We start from the raw sequence: 20622 nt of genomic DNA on the forward strand, positions 1-20622 counted from the left end.
ATTTTTTTTTGTCTTTATGCTTAAAGAGATGATTAATAACAGAAAACCCCTTCAAGTTTGGATGATTACTGTGTAAATCCCTAGAACTTTGAAAATGTTAGAAAACCCCTTCATTTATATTCGTGCTTATTGTTTATATCGCCTTCGTCAATTGCTTGTTTATATTGTCCACTATATTGTTTCACCCTTGTATTAGTTGTATATCCTTGCATATATATCTTGTCATATATCATACTTGCTAGGATATTTGTTAATTAGTTTTTAATTGGCATAAAACGAATTAGATTAGCATAAACCCTATTCACCCCCCTCTAGGGTTCCTTCCTAGCGGCATTAGAGTACTTTCAATTGGTATCAGAGCTTGATGCTCTTTGATTTAAGGACTAATCGCTTTGAGTTAAAGATCCAAGTTATCTTTTGTGCTAATCTAGTTTTGAGATTTATTGTTATCTTGCTTGCACATAATTAAAATTATGGACATGCATTGTGCACCTTGTTTAGGCTATGATCCTAATGTTGCTCCTAGAATAGACGATTTCCCCTATGACCAATGGTGTTCTAGATTTAATATATTTGTTAGATCTAGACATTTTGATTTATGGGATATTATAGATGAAGCTTATATTGTACCCACTACGGAGAAATCCAAGTGGTGTAACAATGATCATAGAATGTTTATAATGAACAAGCTTTTGTTGGAATTTTTGCTTAATGCTTTTGACTCATCCTTTTCTAACAAATTTGTTCATTTTGATAGTGCTTACAATTTATGGAAATTTATAGAAGCACATCAAGGCAACTTGGAGGAAATCCGACGTAATTTGGAGGATTCTTCTTCAAGTAGGCTTGGAGAATCATCATTATGCACTCGGCCGCTAGGCGATAGCCCTAGCGAGGTATGCAATTCGGATTCCGAAAATAAATTATCCATTAGCGAACTTGCATGTGCATATGATAGGTTAACGCATGCCTACAAGAAATTACAAAATGATTTTGTTGATTAAAAAAACAAGCATGTTAATTTGAAATCCGATCATGAGTTGTTGATTTCTAAGTTTGATAATGTTTCTAATGAGAATGTGATCCTCAAAGAAAAGAATGATAAATTAAAATCGGATCATGATTCATTGCTTTCAAACTTTGCTATTTTAACTCATGAAAAAGAAAATGCCATGCTAGAAGTAGAGACTATTAGAAGTAAATTTACATCATTTAAAAATGATCATATTTGCTCTACTTCTATTGACAATGCTTCTATGCCTAATGATGAGTTGAACAATATTAAAAATCGCATTTCATCTTTAGATTCAACTCTTAACACATGCATTGTTAATAACAAGAAACTTATGGACTTATGTGCAAAGTCTCGTGCTAACTCTTCAAAACCAAGCACTCACTATGCACATATGTATAGCAAAGTTTACAAATGCTCAATTTGCGGTCGTAAAGGCCACATTGCTAAATTTTGCTATGATGCACACAAATCTTCTAAGATTAATGCTTCTTGTGCATCTCATAAGGCTTCTTTATCACACACACATGCACATGCATCTATTTATCATCATAAGCATGCTAATGTGTATAAATGTGATCTATGTGGTCGGTTTGGCCATTTGGCAAAGTTTTGCTTTGACATGGAAAAGAATTCTAGTTTGCCAAATGTTTTTCATAGACCACATATGTTTAAGTGTGATATTTGTGATAGATTTGGCCATTTGGCAAAGTTTTGTTATGATTTAAAAAATTATTCAAACTTGCCAAATTTCTCAAGTAGACCACCTTTGTTTAATGATGTTTCTCATTTGTAAAATAATTCTAAAAGACAATCTTTATTTGTAAATGTTCCACGTGCACCTTTTAATGGTCAACATAAGCAAATGCTTCCTTTTCATTGTACATATTACAATCGGAAGGGTCATTTGAGTAATTATTGCTATGACCGATCCCGTGCACCATATATGTCCAAAAGGGTTCATAACCCTAGGTGTTTGAGCTTTATTGATAGGGGTCATGTCCCTAAATAATCCGGCACCAAGAATGCTTGGGTGCCAAAATGAATTTTTTTACCAAGAACTTTAGTGTTTTTAGTTTTTTTTTTCTTGGTTTTGAAAAATGTATTTTATATCTTTTATGAAAACAAATCTTTTTATTGGTTAATTTTTTTTTGTTTTTCATAATTATTAGTCTTGATTTTGATGAGAGGTTTGTGTTTAAATAACCCCCGGGTTTATTGGGTGTTTATTCCCAAATCATGTTTACCGGATGTTAAATTGTTTATATGGGTTGATACTAGCTCAAGAGCTAGATATAGTTGCCTCTCTTGATTTTTAAATCAATGATGATTTGATTCTACGTTTTTGGATTTAAACTTTGATTTATGATTTCTTTTGGTTGATTTGTTTTCATTTGAAAACTTTTTGCATGATTCTCATGTTTCTCTTCTTTTGATTTCATAAATCTATTTTTTATCTTTATATTTTTGTTAATGAGACACTATTTTCATATTGACATATTTATATATGTGTGTCCTCATTGTATTTTTGTATGTGAGTGATGTTTAGCATATTTTTTTATCTATGCTTGCTCACATATATTTGCATTGATCTTTATTGCATATATTCCATATGGCATTTTGATAGGGGGAGCAATCCCTATATCCTTCTATGTGTTATACTCACCTATGCTTTATGATAGGGGGAGCTTTCGCTCTCTTACTATTTTGTTTCCCCATTTTTGATGTTGCCAAAGGGGGAGAAACAAGTGGTTTGTGAGTATATTTTAAGAGTATTATGCTTTATTGTATAACTTATATACTCTTTGTGTAGATTGTTTGTCATCATCAAAAAGGGGGAGATTGTTGGCCTCTTTGTTTTGATGATGTTTAACAAACAATTTACAACTAATGTTGTTTGTCTAGTATTTGTGTTTTCTTATTTATTTAGAGCTTCGTTGAAGATCATCAAGCTTGGGTAATTTAGTTTAGATTTTATATTATGTGTGTTAGTACTTTAAACTCAATTATATACACACATACACGTTTTGTTTTTTGTATATATATATAGTTATATATATACATATATGTTTTGGTTTAGCTATATGGATATGAAATAATATATATCTTCATATATACTTTTATATGTTTCATATTCTATTGCTTTTGGAAAAATATTGTGTTTTTGGCTTATATGGTTTATAGACTTAACAACTATAGTTTATACTTTTCATCAAGTCTATAAATTCATTTTACAAAGTTTCAAAACATGGTTTATGTTAAATGTCAAAAAAACATGTATGTTTACTTTTCATGTTTTTGGACATATTTGAAGAATAATGAGTTTTCACTTTTGGGAAGTGCAATTCTAAAAATTCTTTTTGTAACATGTTCATTTACATGTTTACAATGATTTCCCAAAGTTTTATAATTTTTGGAATTTATTTATTATTTTTAAAGGCACTTTTAAAATCAGATTTTCAGCATGTACAGTGCCTGTGCACGTTTATAAGTCGACTTATCAGAGTTGACAAGTCGAATTATGAAATGCTCTGGAATGTGCAAAAACTCTCTGCCAAGTCGACTTATTCGAACTGTTAAGTCGACTTAGACCAAGTCGACTTATGTCATTTTCCAAGTCGACTTATGTGCTGATTTTTATGTGTTATTTTTATCTGGAAAGTCGACTCATGTGAATTTTCAAGTCGACTTATACTAAGTCGAATGCAAGTCGACTTATAAATATGACCGTTGAACAGTAACGGCTATTTTCCAGATCTGTTTTTGTGTGGGTTTTTGGTCATTTCCTTGGGGTTTTGGCTGATGTCTTGGGTTGTTATAAATACCCCATTGCATTTACCTCTCCCACCAAACAAGAGAAAAGTTTTTAAGAGAATTGTTTAAACAAGTTTAAGGGTGTTTTGTGTTTGTTTAAAAGAGTGTTTAAGATTTTGGTTTGTGAAGATAATTTCACAAGAGGAAGAAGAGATCATCCTTTGGTGTTTGCTTCAAATCATCTCTCTCTCACTCTTGTCATTTATTGGAGAAGTTTTCTAAACTCAATCTAGCTTTACATTTTATTGTTTGATTATCATTTTATTAAGCTAGTGTTTATATTGAGTTGTACACACACAACCTTTGAGCTTATTGTATTTGCATACATTGTATAATTAGGTTGTGAGATTGTGTGACTTAGAGAGTGAGCCTACATTGAGTTCTCATCTATTGTAGAGAACAAATTTGTTGTATTGTGAGCCTAATTGTGAGGAACACTTTGTATTACACTAGTACACTAAGAGGAGTGTGTGGTGAGAGACGGGTTGTCCCAAGAGGAGTGGGGTAGGTGATAATGCCTAGAGAGAGGTTATAATTCCTAACACTTGAGGGAGACACGAGCTAGAGACCAACACTTGAGGTGGTAGTTAGTGTAGTTACATTGTGAGTGATTGTAAAGTTTTCGGTTAGCTAGAAAACCGTATTGTGAGGCGTAAACGTTGTTCGGGTGAGCGTAGAAAACCCGGTTGTGATAGTGAAGATCTCCTCGAGGTGAGGAGCGGGGACGTAGGTCAGGCGGACCGAACCTCGTGAACATATCTTTTGTTTGTGATTGCTTTGGCGTTCATTTATATTCGTACTTATTGTTTATATCGCCTTCGTCAATTGCTTGTTTATATTGTCCACTATATTGTTTCACCCTTGTATTAGTTGTATATCCTTGCATATATATCTTGTCATATATCATACTTGCTAGGATATTTGTTAATTAGTTTTTAATTGGCATAAAACGAATTAGATTAGCATAAACCCTATTCACCCCCCTCTAGGGTTCCTTCCTAGCGGCATTAGGGTACTTTCATAACCTTAACAACTGACCCGTAATCATAACAACCGACCCGTAACCTTAACAACAAACCCATAACCTTAACAATTAAACCTGTAACTTTAACAATTAAACTCGTAACCTTCACAACAAACCTGTAACCTTAACAATTAAACCTGTAACCTTAACAATCTCCCAATACAAACAAAAACAATTAGTTTCCTCATCAACAACGAAAATAATAAAATAACAATCCCCTTCAATCATTTCAACATCATCACAGTAACATCATGATAAAGAGAGAGAGAGAGGATCCATAACCTTAACAATTGACCCGTAACCTTAACAATTAACTCGTAATCTTAACAATTAACCCGTAACTTTAGCAATCTCCCAATACAAAACAGTTAGTTCCCCTCATCAACAATAAAAATAATAAAAAACAAAAATAATAAAATAATCACAATCAATCATTTCAATCATCATCTCAGTACATCATGATAAAAAAGAGAGAGAGAGAAGGGTATTATGGTCTTCACATATTTTAATCTCTTGGGTTTTGTGTTTTAGGGGCTCAGGAGAGAAGGGTATTATGGTCTTCACATATTTTAATCTCTTGGGTTTTGTGTTTTAGGGGCTCAGAGAACAAAATCTTTATTTTTATGGTCTTCACATATTTTAATCTCTTGGGTTTTGTGTTTTAGGGGCTCAGAGAACAAAATCTTTATTTTTGGAGACAAAACACCCGTTGACAAAGTCTTGAGGGGAAGCACGTTTTCTTGGGTTTTGAAGGCCGGAATCATTTTTCCCTAATCTAAAAGAGGCAATCTAAAGTCTTTAGATTTGTATCATAGGAAAGGTGGTAATGAGTCTTCGTGTCAGCTCTCCAGTGGCTGAAACTGCTGTTCGCTATTATAGTTTATCCAAACAGTTGAGGAAACTAATCAAGGTTTAGCCCATCAACTCAAGCGCTGTTGCTGACATCGATCTTCTCAAATTGCGTGCCCCATCTCTCACCTTCACGAAAGTCGTTACTCACTTCATTTGGCCTCTCCCTCTCTCTCTCTCTCTCTCTCAACTTTCTCTCTCTAGAAATCCCTCGGCCATGGCTCCTGCATCAAAAACTCAAGGTGATAATTTACCCCTTTGGCCTCAATTTTTCTCTCAATTTTTAGTTCATAGTAAACAGATCGAATTTGATCTCAATCAGTAGGTCTCATTCAATCTCATGGCGATGGTTGACTAACCCTAGAAATTATCCTTTGTTTTTTTTTGGGATTAAATGATTAACAGGTGAGCAATCAAAGGAGGGTATGGGTTCTCATGTCGGATTGCCGGCGTTGGATCTCTCTGCTGCTTTTCCACAGGCAACGCCAGCTTCAGTTTTCCCTCCACTGGGTATGATTCTGAGGGGGGCAAAAAAGTAAATTTTGATAACTTAAAGAGTTAGGACAATCATTGGTTTATCTTGAGATTACAATATAAAGTTTCAAGTTTAACCAAATGAAGCACACCAAGTTTGGGGGTTGTTTTGGTTCACGGCCTCTTACATGGAAATTGAATGTGGCTAGAGCGGTTAATTGGATCTCTGATCACTGTATTTATCTCATAATTGGACGTTAATTGCTTGGATGACTGGTCGTGGAATTAAATATTAATTACTTCTGATGTTTTTTGGTAATTAACATAATGTATTTTCACTGATATGACATAATTTTTTTTGATCATTTAAGATTAACAGATTTATGCCTATGTGTAATATCTTAATCAATAATGGAAATGAAATTTCTGACATAGCGGGCAATTTGTATATTGTATTAGGTATTTTATTACATTTGAATTTTTTTTTCTTGAAAATATAAACTGGTGTGATAGTTGAGTAAGCTGAACTGCTTAAACATAAATGACAATATACAACTCTAAGTTGATGAAAATTGTTAGAAGTGACTAGTGATCTAATTAGTATTTAGTCCATGACCGGTCATCCTAGCAATTAAAACATATGCAGGAACATCTAATTATAATATAAATACAGTGACCGGTGATCCAATTAACCCGACAAACTCTCTGAACTTGCTCGAACTTCTGGGAATTAACAATTTAGTATCACGGACTGAAAATCCCATGGAGTTTGCTTTATTAATGGATGCTGGTACACTAATTTGAGATTTTCTTTTTCCGTTTGAGATCATAGTAGTAGATCTAGCACTTGTCTAACAATCTCTTTGCTATGGGTTGTCAAAGTTGCTATTAGAGAATAGTGCATATGGAGTAGCAAAATGCTCCGTCTTAGGTGTTATGTGGTGTATAATTTGTTATATGTATAAAAGTTTTGATAGAAAGTGCAACCTGGTGCAGTGAAGTGTAGGCTATGCATGACTTTGGTTATACCTTAAGATTTGGTCTTGACTCTTGTATATCTATATGCTTTCAACCCAAACAACTGATCTTTCATTCTTCCTTCCATCTTTCAGCAGTAATACATCGGTATTACTTTCATTCTCGCTTCCTTTTTTATCTGTGCATGTTTTACTTTTGAATCGGTGAGGTGAGGAGCATTCTCTAGTGAGTTATGTTCTTCAGGCATTGGCAATAGGGTGTGATATGCTGAATCTAATGGGGTTGGAATTTAGCTGGTTTACTTTGAGATTAACTCAACTTAGCTTGATTCTGAAAAATAGGAAATGTTAGATAAAATATATTACAATTCCATTACTACTAATAAAGTACAACAGTGAAGCTGTTCATTCTCTTCTCTTCAATTATGGTACTAGAGTCACCAATTTCTAATTCCTAATACCAAATAGATAAACTCTCAAGAAAAAGAATTGAAATTCTAGCCACAATCCTATGCTCTATCCAATCCGAACTCTTCCACCTCCGCGACTTTGCCGCATCTTGACCCTCGTCCAACCATGATGTCACTGTTACCACGAACTCACTGCCATCCTGATCACTGCATACCTGCCTCATCACTGCAATCCTGACCCTGGTTGCATGTCTAATCTCGCTGCACAGCTTCGTTGATGTGATGTTTTTTTGTCGACACTGTTGACTCAACTTTGAATAAGTACATAATGTAGGAAACTAATTGTTTTTTAGATCGTGAAGTATACACATGTTCAGAGTCTTTCGTGCATCCCTTGCATCTATTCAGCAGTGAGGTCTAATGGCAATGACAAATATTTAGCTTCATTTTAATGGTTTTAAACCAAAAGAATTGCACATTGACAATAATGTACTCAATGTTCCTTTTGCAGTGTCAGACTACTATCAATTTGGTGATCTTTTAAGTTCTGAGGAGAAGGCTTTGCGCAAAAGAATTCGGGAGGTCATGGAGAAAGAAATTGCTCCTATCATGACAGAGGTTTTTTCTTGCCTGCATTGTTAATTCCGATTTATTGACACAACGAAGACTATTTTATATATGGATACTGTTAAGTTGAATTGCCTTTATGGGTACACTTTTATTTTTATTACTGAATCTCAAGTGTTCGTATAATTGTTTTTGAGAATAAGTGTTGTAGTAATTTGGAAAGAAAAGGTCATTTAACCTATTTATATAGCTCTCACCTAAGCAGCATTTGTAATATTTTATTTTCACAATATGCCAAAGTTGCTGCCATGTTGTACACTATAACTACTGGTCAATATATAGTAGTTATGTATGCGGAAGGAGGGAGAGAGGAAGAAATAATGTAGAAAAACTTCAAGTTGGTTAAAATGGAATATATGCTCAACCTCAAGTAAAGTGGCAATTCAATTTATTGTAATGGTATTATGCTCAAATCTGAAGTTCAGACTAGAAGAATGCTCAAATACTGAATAAGTTGGACAAAAGTGATTGTGTTTAAGCTTAAGATTCGTTGCAAGAATTAGGACACGTTTGGTCAGTAATTAGCCTTCTTATTCTAATTTATTGATTAATGACTTAAGGATTTTATGTTTGAATTAAATAGTAAATCTTTGTTGGTTTGAAATTTCTGATATCGAATTCATCTTAAAGTTCGAGATTTTAATTTTTTGATCTCTCACGTTTGGTGTGTACCAATAATATCTTAATGTGTTCAGAAAAGGGCTGGAAATTATTGCCTCATAGCTCAAAATCATGGGGCAGAATGTGTTTGGGGATGGGCATTGATAGAGGGGGTATTAAGTGTAATTTACCTTACTAGCATACAACATTTACAGGCAAACAATATTTGACAAGATTTGACATTGTCTGTTAAGTGTGCAAGCTTGCTAATTTTGTATCCTTTATCTTGAATTGTAAAATATTTTTATTGTTGAGTTTAGTTTAGTGCATTAACTAGTATTTTGTCCTTGTAAGAGGAGGGATGGTTTCCTTCTCATGTCATTCCTAATTTGTTAACATCACTTGTCCCCTATTAGTTAAAATTGGTTTCTGATGCTTTTATTTCCTCAGTACTGGGAGAAGGCAGAGTTCCCTTTTCACGCCATTCCTAAGCTTGCTAGCCTCCATGTTGCTGGTGGGACAATAAAGGTACCACCATTGCATGATCTTGATAGTTTGAAGCTTGAAGATGCGGACACTATGCACTAACAGATGTTGTTTGCAGGGTTATGGGTGTCCAGGCCTCTCTATTACTGGAAGTGCTATTGCTACTGCTGAAATGGCCAGGGTTGATGCAAGCTGCTCTACATTTATTTTGGTGCACTCTTCTTTGGCAATGCTTACAATAGGTACAGTTTCCAGTTGAATTTCTCAAAAATCCATGGCAGTGTGCTAATTACTGACAGTTGTTTGATAATTTTTTTGGACATTTTACTTATGTCACTGCATTGCCCTTTTTTGTCAAAAATAGCATTATGTGGATCTGAGGAACAAAAACAGAAGTACTTGCCGTCATTAGCTGAACTACATACAGTTGCTTGTTGGGTAGGTAATTGGTGTACATTTCACATAGAAGGTTATAACCGCACATTGGATCTTATTGATAAGTTATATATTCCTTAGGCTTTAACTGAACCGGATTATGGAAGTGATGCCAGTTCTTTGAGGACCACTGCAACAAAGGTTCTATTCTTTCATCTTATTGACCTATGCCGATAACTTATCACACTCTTCTTAACAATTATTTGCAGTTTGCCTTTTCTTATATTGTTCTTACCTGTTAAAGGATTGAAGTTATTCATTACGTTAATTCTGCTGGTGTAACAGGTAGCTGGAGGTTGGTTGTTAGACGGCCAAAAACGTTGGATAGGAAACAGCACTTTTGCTGATGTACTGATAATTTTTGCTCGCAACACAAGTACAAACCAGATAAATGGGTAAATCATATGAAAGCTTAAGCTCTCTGTGCTTACAATATTTTTGCTTAGTTTTGTAACTTCTTGTCAATGAAACTGCTGGTGAACATTTAAATTAAATGATGTTCTGTGTTGATTACAATGTGCAAATATCTTTTGTCCAGTGTAAATCCTTTTAACTTAATATTAATGCAGTAATAATAAAAAAAACTCGTCCTAAAAATAAATAGCCTCTTAGCCTTAGGCTTCTCTTGCAATCAATCAATAATAAATAGTCCTCTCTGATTTTCAACACATGACATCTGATATCTGCCAAATTGATTGCAAACACGTTATCTGCCAAATTGATGGCATTGTTTTTAGATTCATTTTCTGTTTCTTTCAGATTCATTGTAAAGAAGGGTACCCCTGGTTTGAAGGCAACAAAGATTGAGAACAAAATTGGTTTGAGAATTGTTCAGAATGGGGATATTCTCATAAACAAAGTGTTTGTCCATGATGAGGACAGGCTTCCTGGTGTCAATTCGTTCCAAGATACGAGCAAGGTATCATGGCACATTTATGCGTTTGCTTTTATAACTAATAACTAATATTGATATTTACTTAATTACAATTTTCCCCATCGGATTTAATGCTCATTTCCAATTTTTGTTGTACAAAGTAATTAATTTATTGAGATGCTAATCTTATTGCACCTAGTTATTCTGTTAAAACAGAGAGGGCAAATATTGTATTTTCCTGAAAAAATTGCATTCTTGTCCATGTCTCTATCCTTTGTTTCCTATCAAAATAAATGGCGCTGATTATGATGTGTCCTTATCCTGTCATTTCTCCCTTTCGGTCCATTATTAGAGATGTAAAAAAGTGATTGCCTGATTCACAACTGCATACCAAATTCTGAAATATTTCAAATACCATAAATGGCGCTGATTATGAAGCTAATGACTACACAGTATAGAAGAGAAAAAAGCATCAGTAGGACGCAAGAAAACAGATGTATTTTTAAGGAGTAGCTATAACAACAACAATGTCTTCACCAATCTTTTAGGATTAGGTGATGAAAGAAGAATGACAGAAAAATAGAATTAAACATCTTAATATGGGAATCAAATATATAGGACACTGCCAAGCCTTTTTGGATCTCTGCTTCAACTCGAACTCTGAAGCTGTATTCTCTACTGACAACTTTCAATGCATGTGATTTTGACAATAATTCGCTATTCATATCTTGAGCCACTTGCAAGGAGTCGATGTTGCTATATCCACAAGTTACTGTCTAGTATTTAATCAATAGCCATATTGCTGACATTTTCTTAAATGACTTGATAGTTGGTGATCTTAATTGCTTCACTTTTTCTTTCCATTCAATCACTTGTGCAATTAATAATGATCATGACTTTGCTTAAAATTCACGATGTCTGACTTATAATTTACCTGGAATGCGTGTTCTTACCGTGTTCCTTCAGCACAATTACTTATTCCACATGATCGCATTATGATTTCAAATGTTTGAATTTTGTTGTTAGAAATAGCTTACTGATGGTTGCCTAAATCAGGTGCTTGCTGTCTCACGTGTTATGGTTGCGTGGCAACCCATTGGTATTGTAATGGGGGTATTTGACATTTGCCACCGGTAACTTTATCTTTCAATATCATTTCCTGTTTAAGTTTCCCCCACTGTAATTAAACCATGAAAATCATACATCATCCAAATTCATAAGGTATTTAAAGGAGAGAAAGCAATTTGGTGCTCCATTAGCTTCATTCCAGATTAACCAAGAAAAACTTGTTCGTATGCTTGGCAATGTTCAAGCAATGTTTCTTGTTGGTTGGCGATTGTGCAAGTTGTATGAATCTGGAAAAATGACTGCTGGTCATGCTAGCTTGGGAAAGGTAAGTATGTAACTTTTTGCATTACCGAACTGCTGCAAATATCCTTGTCTAAAACACAACTTTTACTTTCCAGGCCTGGATATCGTTACGAGCAAGGGAAACAGTTGCTCTTGGTAGAGAATTAATGGGTGGAAACGGAATATTGTCAGACTTTTTAGTGGCAAAGGTTTGAACTCTTGTCCTCTTTCTGTCATAATTATTCAATGACTCATGTTCTACTCTTTTTTCCTTCTAAAATAAAGGCCATACCAGGATTTGACCCTGGACTTCCATAATCAAACCTGCTTTTTTATTGTTAAGGCTTCAGTTATTCTGTTTTCCTATTTACATTTATGAGTTTAATGCATCTCCTTAGTAAATGCATATAATCCTTCAGGCAAAGAGCTAACACAGTTTTCTATTTTATTTTATAAGTACGATGAATTAAGGTCCAGTTTGCCTTATTGTTTTCAGTTGACAATAAGCTTTGTAGTGTTGTAAAAAAGCTTCTAAACATAGAATAGCATGTATAATATAAAACTCCATACTGCAAATATGTGGTATCCTTGTGCCTTCTCCAACAACTTTTGGACTGGATTAATGAGCCATTTTCAAATGTGCCCATCTCTCTTTGTTTCATCCATTATGCTTAACATAGTATATATCTGTATGCAATTAGACGTTCCCTCCTATATGCTTAACGTAGTACATCTGTATACAATCAGGTGCTTTAAGAAGAATCTAAATTGGGCAATTCTATTCTCCTGAAAATCTAGTGTAGTATTACAACCAGATAATACTTCAGAATGGTCATGTTATTTTTATTTTTGGTCATATTTCCGGTGGGTGATATTTTCTGCATCCATGAGGCATATCTCCTTTGTCTGATAATGGACCTACTATTTGGTAATAGAAGATGACAAACTGTGGGTTTTTTAATATGTCATCATCAGATCATTAACCGTCACATGTTAGGTCCTGAGACCACCATTATATTCAAAATTTCCTCCCTTAGCTAGTAAATTGATGAAATTGAATAATATTTGTCTGTTCTTTTATTTAGAACCTAAGCTAATTCCCATGAACCATTAGGAAGCTTTTCTTCTAGAACCTCACTATTACCATTCCATTTTATGGGGATTCCCTTCTGCAAAAAACTGATCCTAAATCCCTGTATGTACTCGTATTAAATGAAAATTGTCGGACCTACACATTTGATTTTCAAAGGACTAGAGTTTTGTTCCACTGCCCGAATAGTAAATCAGATCTACATCTCTCTACTTATTCCTCTAAAGCTTTTCAACAAGGTGCCTGATTTTTTTTGCCAATATATTTCATGATTGATGAGCTTAATTTTATGTAGTGAGGCACTGAGGCTTAGTTAGCATTTAAACATGAGTTGTTTTCTCCAGAACAGCTTATTACAGCATATGTATTGTAATTCTAGTTTGTAGAAAACGACCAAGGCGTTAAGTCCCTTTTTGGGTGATGCTGAGGGAAATGGGCATTACTTCAACCATTTATCTTTGGTTTCTCGATTTAGCTAGGTTGTGACAGAGATGAAGTCTAATGTGGCTCCTACTCATTTCATCTCTTATTTTCTTTTCCTCGCTTCAAAACCCTCTTCTTCACTTTGTTGTTGTTGTTGTTGTTGTTGCATACTATGAGATGGGAGATCAAAGGTTTACTTTGCTGAATAACAGGGACTTAAAAAAACTAATTACGCCACATATCAGAAAAGTTGTAAATAATCTACGTTTTATTTTAGACTGTAATGGTGATCTTGGTCATCCATATTCTCATCATCGATGAAAAAGATAAATCGCATAGTTCGCAATCAACCTTTAGTTTTCTTCTCACCCATCTCCATATGACTGAGTAAATGAAATGTATTCTTCTAACTCTACTGCAATTGCAGGCTTTCTGCGATTTGGAGCCAATATATACATTCGAGGGAACTTATGAGATCAATAGTTTGGTGACTGCAAGAGAAATCACCGGGATCGCTAGCTTCAAACCTGCTGTGCGCAGTAAAGCAAGTCGACTGTAATCCATCGGGTGGTCTCGACAATTACCCTGGATCATACTTGGCTTGATTCCATTGTAATCAATGGTGTTGAAGTTTACAGACAACGGTGACAATGGGATAAAAGTCGGAATAAAATTAAAAATGGCAGATCATGTTCTGCTTCAAGTTGTTGTAACATTAACTCTGCTTATTATATATGCTCTGTAGAAGTACACAACGAAGGATTTGAATGCTGCACTTTATGAAGTCGTATAAGAATGCGTCACTTTGTAGAGCCTCACCGGAGAAAACAGGGATTTGAATGCTTGCACCAGGCAGAAAACTTTGTAATTTTCAATGAAGGGAAATGATAGTTGTACTGCAAGACTTGTTTTGCTCTTGTACCCCAGACACAGAAAAGTGGTGTTCACAGCAACCAATAATTTCTTTTTGCAATTTACTATAATTCTTTTTTTTTTGTGTGTGTGTGTGCGTGTGTAAGAATAATATAGCTCTTGTGGAATAATATAGCTCTTGTGTACAATTATTACTATTATCACTGCAATGAAATGATGACCACATTCGTCACCTCTCCATTATAGGAAAACTAATTGCAAATTGTAAATAATTGGTGATGGGTATGCCTCCTGCAAGCAAGAACGCCTAGGATTAATTTAGTCCCACATTGATGAAATGGAGTAGTCAATTACGATTTTACCAACCCTGTTATTTAAGTGCAAATTTTCGTTTTTATACGTACGAACTTGTGGCGATTCAGCCTGCACGAATCTTCCTTTAAAATTATCATAATTACATTTTAAATCTACCCAGCTAGCACTGATATATAACTGCAAAATTTCACTTTGTACGTGCAAGCTAGTTGTGAAGCAAGAAGGCGAAATTCTCATGGTCGCATAAACAAGGGTGATAAAGTGCAAAACTTAAAAACTTCCGGGTATATAAGTGCTTCCAAAAATAATCGAGGGTATATAAGTGCAAGGGTTAATTACAGAAAACCCCACCATGTAAAACTTTCATTAGCTTTTTTTATTACACTAAATCTCCCTTGAACTTTAAGAGTTATTGTATATAATCCCATGAATTATTAGTCACGAAAAATTTATTCTCAGTCCAAAAAAGTATCCTTTTATGGAAAAGGAAAATTAATTAATCTTTTGGAGCTAAGGAATTATTTTCATCTTATTTTTCTCATGAGATGCTAGCATCAATGGTGCTAATTTGGAGATTAAATGATAAATTTTCATATAAACTTTAGTGAAATAAAATAATTTATGGAGATTATTTGCAACACTCCTAGTCAAGGGGTTAGTGTAATAAAAATAGTTTATGGGAGTTTACTGCAGCTCCCCAAAAGTTCATAGGGGCTTTCTGTAATTAACCCTAAGTGCAAAGTTGGAGGAAACTGTTGGGTAATTGAAGTGCAATTAAGGGGCTGCTTGGCTATTAGATTAGTAATTTGGAGTTATGACGATGTCATAAATCCACTTAAACCCATAAATTTCAAGATTTTAATTTTCTGTTTGGGTTTGTGAGATAGTGTGCTAGAAAGCTAGGTTTGGATAAAGATTAAGGCAATTCTCGTTTGTTTGAAAAGGTAATCGTGAGATTGTAAAGAGATTAGCGGATCCCACTGATAATTGCTCTTGTACTTGAAATATGATAGTAATAATTTTCGAGTAGTTTTTTTTAACTTTCTTTTCGAAGCGTGTACATTTTTTTTAATATTTTTTTGAGTTCTGTGGGCTTTTTTTTTCTTTTTTGGGTTGTGGGGATTGGCACTGCCGCGAGGGACGGGTGAGTACAATTCTTTAGTTGTTCGGGGAGCTCACATTTCTCATTGTTGATAAAGAAAGATGGAGATGCATTAGGAGATATTAGGAGGTACTATGTCTTAGTAGAGGATCTCAATTCGTTTGATTGAGGGCAGTTTTCGCGTGAAAGTTGATGGAGCTGCTAGTCTATAGTAGCTTTCACATATTTACCATGTTTGGTCGTGCAAATGGAAGACCGACTGATGCAGTAGTAAAAGAACCCAACTGACAGTCTCTATGCAATTCCCTCCATCTTCTTCCATTTTAGCTTGATTGTTGTTGTACCTGTCAAGTCCAGTTGGATGACTGAACTCTGAGCTATGGTTAGGGTTGGGCGTGGGTCGGGTCGACCCGCGGGCTGACCCATGAGTCACGATTCGGCCCGACCATAGTGGGCAGTGTCCGACTCGGCCCATGATATACCTGGGTAACGGCCGGACTAGGTCCAGTCCCAGACCCCAGATCAAAGAAGTAGACCCGACCTACGCTAGGCCCATGCTAGCCTGGCCCACGCCTGACCTAACCCACCTCGCCTCCGGTCCATGATATATTTTTCTGGTTAGGCTAGTTGTTCCTTTAACCCTTTGGATTTGCAGCTACCTACCAACAAAGCCAAAAGACCACATGCCTTTTGCTCGTGGGTCTTTGGCCTATTGAGAAACAAAACAACGATCTTTAAGCTCGATGATGTCTACTTGGAAGGATTAAAAATTTTAACACAAATTTTAGAAATAGTTCAATACAACTTTAAATTACTAAAAAATAAAGTAGAAATAAATTTATAATTATAAATACAAGTTTAATATAATTAAAAATGTAAAAATAAGAACAAAGTTGGACGAAAAACTCATTGGCCCGCCAGGTCAGAACTGGTTCGTGCCTAGGTGGGTCATGGGCCGGGCTGTGTTCTGTTCACTCCTAGATTTTGATCAAAAAAGTAGGCCCGACCCACTCTGATCCGGCTGGATCAGGATCAAGCTCGGCTCAACCTCAAACCTGATGGGCCTGATCACAGGTCTGAGCTACCATGCCCACCCTGTTGGGAAATTTAACGCCTAAATCCCTAATGCAACAGAAACGCAGAATAGAAAAAGTACACCAAGTTTTAACGAGGTTCGGCAACTGCCTACGTCCTCGGGAGCCACACAGTCAATTTCTTATTAATCAAACAATAAATTACAATTGAAGAGCAAATCCCAAACTGAGATTTCTCAAATGAACACTGTAGCTACAGTGTTAATAATTAAAGGGAATAAACCCTTTCAATTCTCACTTGAGAATAAATGAATAACCCCACAATATAAAACCCGTTTCAATTCCTCTCTCTCCTTAATCCCTTTTCTTTATCTCTTCTTAATCCCCCCTCAAACAATTGAGAGCTGGAGATTAATGAAAATCGCTTCTGCGATTTTAGGGCTGTCCGCCGCCAGAAGAAAAATCGGAAGAAGGGGGAAGCTCAGCAGCGAAACCCTAGGGCCAAAGGGGTTTATATAGGCGGATACGATGGGCTGGCGACAGCCTGTCGCCAGCGGATAAGCCCGACGCGAGGGTCGGAGCTTGGACGCGAGGGTCGAGCCGCCAAAACGCCGAGGGTCGCGTTCGCCAAAGCCGAGGGTCGCGTTCGCCAAAAACCGAGGGTCGCGTTCGTCGTCGACTTCGCCACGCTCGCCTGCGTCATCCTCGAGCTCGTCGGAGCTCCTCGCCGGACGGAGGTTGGAATCCACCCCCAAACTAACACACCCCTAGCTACGGTGACAATCAGTCGTTTCCCGAGAAAGGAACAAACAGGCCCTCGCGGAAGATTTTTGACATGGGGATTTGTCCGACGTGTAATCCCATCTTGTCTCGATCTCCACGCACTCGAATCGAAGAAACAAACGAGAAATTTTGGTGTGGAAAATTGAATCCGACAAGAAATCGTTATGGGGCCCGCGAGTGTCAGTTAATCCGCACTAACATCATCGCGACAAAGGAAACAGCACCCAAGTCTTTCATCAAAGGCCTCACATGCAATGAATAATTCAACTATGGCAGGGCCGCAATAAAATAAAAAATAAAAAAAATCTTAAAAGTTTTTTTTAAAAATCGAACAGTCAAACTCCCTCATCTTCAATTTAATTAGAACTTATTAGTCTCGATTTCAAACACTGTAGTAAGAATCTCTCAGCTATGGCTCCTCTGTCAAGAAATCAAGGTAACAACTTTCCCCACGTTGACCTCAGTTTTTCCTTCATTTTTCTGTTTATAGTTCCTATTAACAGAAAAAAATTGGTTGGGATCCATCGATTTCTGCCCAAATATAGAAATTATCTTTTTTTTTGGATTAAATGATTAACAGGTGAGCACTCAAAGGAGAGCATGAGTTCGGATGTTGGATTGCCAGCGTTGGATATCTCTGCTGCTTTCCCGCAGGCGACGCCGGCTTCAGTTTTCCCTCAGCTGGGTATGCTTCTGTAATTGCTCATAACTTGATTCAGGACAATCATAATTTTATTTTGAGAATAGAGTATGAAGCTTAGTTGAGTCGAGAACGTATTTGTTAATGATATGTGGGAAAAGAAGCATTTTTTAATGAAGGATGGGTTCAGTAATGTAGCTACTCATCATGATTTTTCTGAAATTGAAGAGGTAGATAAACTTGCTATTAGAAGCTGGTTGAAAGGAAAATGAATGCTAAATATCGGAAATACCCCTTAACTTTGGACAATTATCAGATGACCTCCCATAGTTTTCAAAGTATCAGAGAATCCCCTTAAGTTAAGGGTTACCCAAAAGCTCCCTTTTAAGTCTAAGATTTTATCAGAAAAACCCCCTAACAGTGTTGACGGGAATTTTCACTGGCAGAAATATTCCCCTGCGCAATTTTACTCGCCCATAAAAAAATGGAGGTTTTCTCATATTCAGCCTGTTGGAGAGTTTTCTGATGAAGTCATAAACTTAAAAAGGGTTTTCCAATAACCCCCAACTTAAGCGGGTTTTCTGATATTTTTAAAGTTATGGGAGGTTTTCTGACAAATTTCCCAAGTTAAGGGGCGTTTTCTAATATCTAGCCAAAACTAAATACTTTTATGTCATTTGTTGTCCAAGTCGATCAAGTTGACAACGTTGATTGTCACAATGACAAGTGTTGAAGAGCATTTTCAGCAATGAAGATTATAAAGAATGACCTTCAAAACTGAATGAAACATGAGTATATGAATGATTGTTTGATACCTTATATCGAAAAAGATACATTTTGTACCATTGATAAGGGAGATGTATTGAAACAGTTTCAGAAAATAAATACAAGAGGAACATTATTGTAAACACTATATTCTAATTTTAGATATGATTCGGAAACTCTTGTTATATAATGACATTTGGATGCCAACCAATTGCGCAAAAAAATTTATACGGCATATACATTGCTATCACGTTTTATTATTTTTGAACCCCCTTCGCATAATTCCTGGCTCTGCCACTGTACATGTTCAGAGTTTTTCTTGCATCCCTTGCAGTCTTGCAGTGTGTTTAGCAGTGACTTCAGTAATTTGGATGCTAGTAAGTAGGTTCCTTTTTAATGGGTTTAAGCCAAAAGAATTGCACATCGATTATAATACTCCAAATGTTCCTTTTGCAGTATCAGACTACTATCAACTTGATGATCTGTTAAGCTCTGAGGAGAAGGCTTTGAGGAAAAGAGTTCGAGAGGTCATGGAGAAAGAAATCGCTCCCATTATGACAGAGGTCTTCTCTTATCTGTATTATTCGTTCCAATCTGCTGAATACAGTGACCACTATGTTATGGATCCTATTAAGTTGAATTGACTTTATGGGTATACACTTTTTACTGAACTTCAGGTGTTCATATAACTGTTCTGAGAATGATCGTTGCCGTGTTTTACATCATATTTGGAAAGAAAGGGTCATTTAACCCTTTTAGACTGCACTCATCTAAGCAATATATGTAATCCTTTATCTTCACCATCGTCAGTCACTAAGCCGGCTTAAACTGTATGAGTACTGGACAGCACAGTGTGGTGAAGAGGGAGGGCACTTTCTTAGTGCTGTATTTAACTTTGTCGAATTATAGCGCTCTGTAAATAGTTGATAGAAAGTTGCTTCCATGCTCTATGCTGGAACTACTGGTAAATATAGTATTGGAAGTGGAAGGAAGGAGGAGGAAGAAACAATGCAAAGCAATACTCAAGTTGATTAAAATTTAATGCTTGCTCAACCTTAAGTAAATGAGCCTGCAAAAATGTATCCTTGATATGAACTAGAAAGTCAATTCATTGTAATGGTACTATGCTCACATCTGAAATTGAAATTAGAAGGATACTCAAGTACTGAAATAAATGGGATGAAAAGTGATTATCTTTATGCTTGAACTCCATTGCAAGAATTAGAGATATGATTGGCCCGTAATTAGCCTTTTTATTCAAATTAGTGATTAATGGCTTTAGGATTTTATTTTTGAATTAAGTAGTATATTTTTTATCTTGAATTTTGCTCAAAGTTCCTGGTTCTAACTTTTAGATCCATCACATGTGGCATTAGGTTATACCTTTTTTTTAAAATAAAACTGTTAGAATGCTAATAGGCTGAGAAAAGAGCTTCAAATTATTTTCTCATAGTTCAAAACCATGCACGGTGGGGAGGAATATATGCTTGTGTAATTTTTGTTTTGTGTTTACTAGTATGTAGTATGTGCTTTGCATGTAATGCATACTAAATAATGACATGAGACTAAACATTTGAAGGGCAATTTATTGAGAATTATATTAGTTTTTCTCTCAATGAATTTACGTACTTGTGTAACTAATAGATTGATATTTTTTTCCGTAAA

The 20622-nt window shown here is 35.6% G+C and overlaps 2 protein-coding genes across 2 annotated transcripts in view; both read left to right on the top strand.

Annotated features, from left to right (window-relative positions):
• On the top strand, nucleotides 5794–14506 carry LOC109843284 (acyl-coenzyme A oxidase 4, peroxisomal-like). The gene is made up of 13 exons (XM_020412212.1): nucleotides 5794–5941; nucleotides 6105–6209; nucleotides 8072–8178; nucleotides 9238–9315; nucleotides 9392–9515; nucleotides 9638–9711; nucleotides 9790–9849; nucleotides 9994–10103; nucleotides 10468–10627; nucleotides 11639–11715; nucleotides 11804–11975; nucleotides 12049–12141; nucleotides 13873–14506. The coding sequence occupies exons 1-13, from the start codon at nucleotides 5917–5919 to the stop codon at nucleotides 14002–14004; spliced, it is 1317 nt and encodes a 438-aa protein (XP_020267801.1). The 5' UTR covers nucleotides 5794–5916; the 3' UTR covers nucleotides 14005–14506.
• The window catches only part of LOC109843283 (acyl-coenzyme A oxidase 4, peroxisomal-like), a 19667-nt gene continuing 16861 nt past the window's right edge, over nucleotides 17817–20622 (top strand). The window contains exons 1-3 of the mRNA XM_020412211.1: nucleotides 17817–17988; nucleotides 18133–18237; nucleotides 19414–19520. Coding sequence (XP_020267800.1) covers nucleotides 17964–17988; nucleotides 18133–18237; nucleotides 19414–19520 — 237 coding nt within the window. The 5' untranslated portion in view covers nucleotides 17817–17963. The remainder of the gene's footprint in view (nucleotides 17989–18132; nucleotides 18238–19413; nucleotides 19521–20622) is intronic.

The sequence above is a fragment of the Asparagus officinalis genome, chromosome 5, assembly GCF_001876935.1.
Source record: "Asparagus officinalis chromosome 5, Aspof.V1, whole genome shotgun sequence".
Taxonomy (NCBI): domain Eukaryota; kingdom Viridiplantae; phylum Streptophyta; class Magnoliopsida; order Asparagales; family Asparagaceae; genus Asparagus; species Asparagus officinalis.

Bases quoted from the DNA above. Each gene is read 5' to 3' on its own strand.
- LOC109843284 (XM_020412212.1), top strand. From the start codon at position 5,917: ATGGCTCCTGCATCAAAAACTCAAG. The intron at 5,942-6,104 runs GTGATAATTTAC...AATGATTAACAG, and splicing joins TCCTGCATCAAAAACTCAAG to GTGAGCAATCAAAGGAGGGT. The intron at 11,976-12,048 runs GTAAGTATGTAA...TTTACTTTCCAG, and splicing joins GTCATGCTAGCTTGGGAAAG to GCCTGGATATCGTTACGAGC.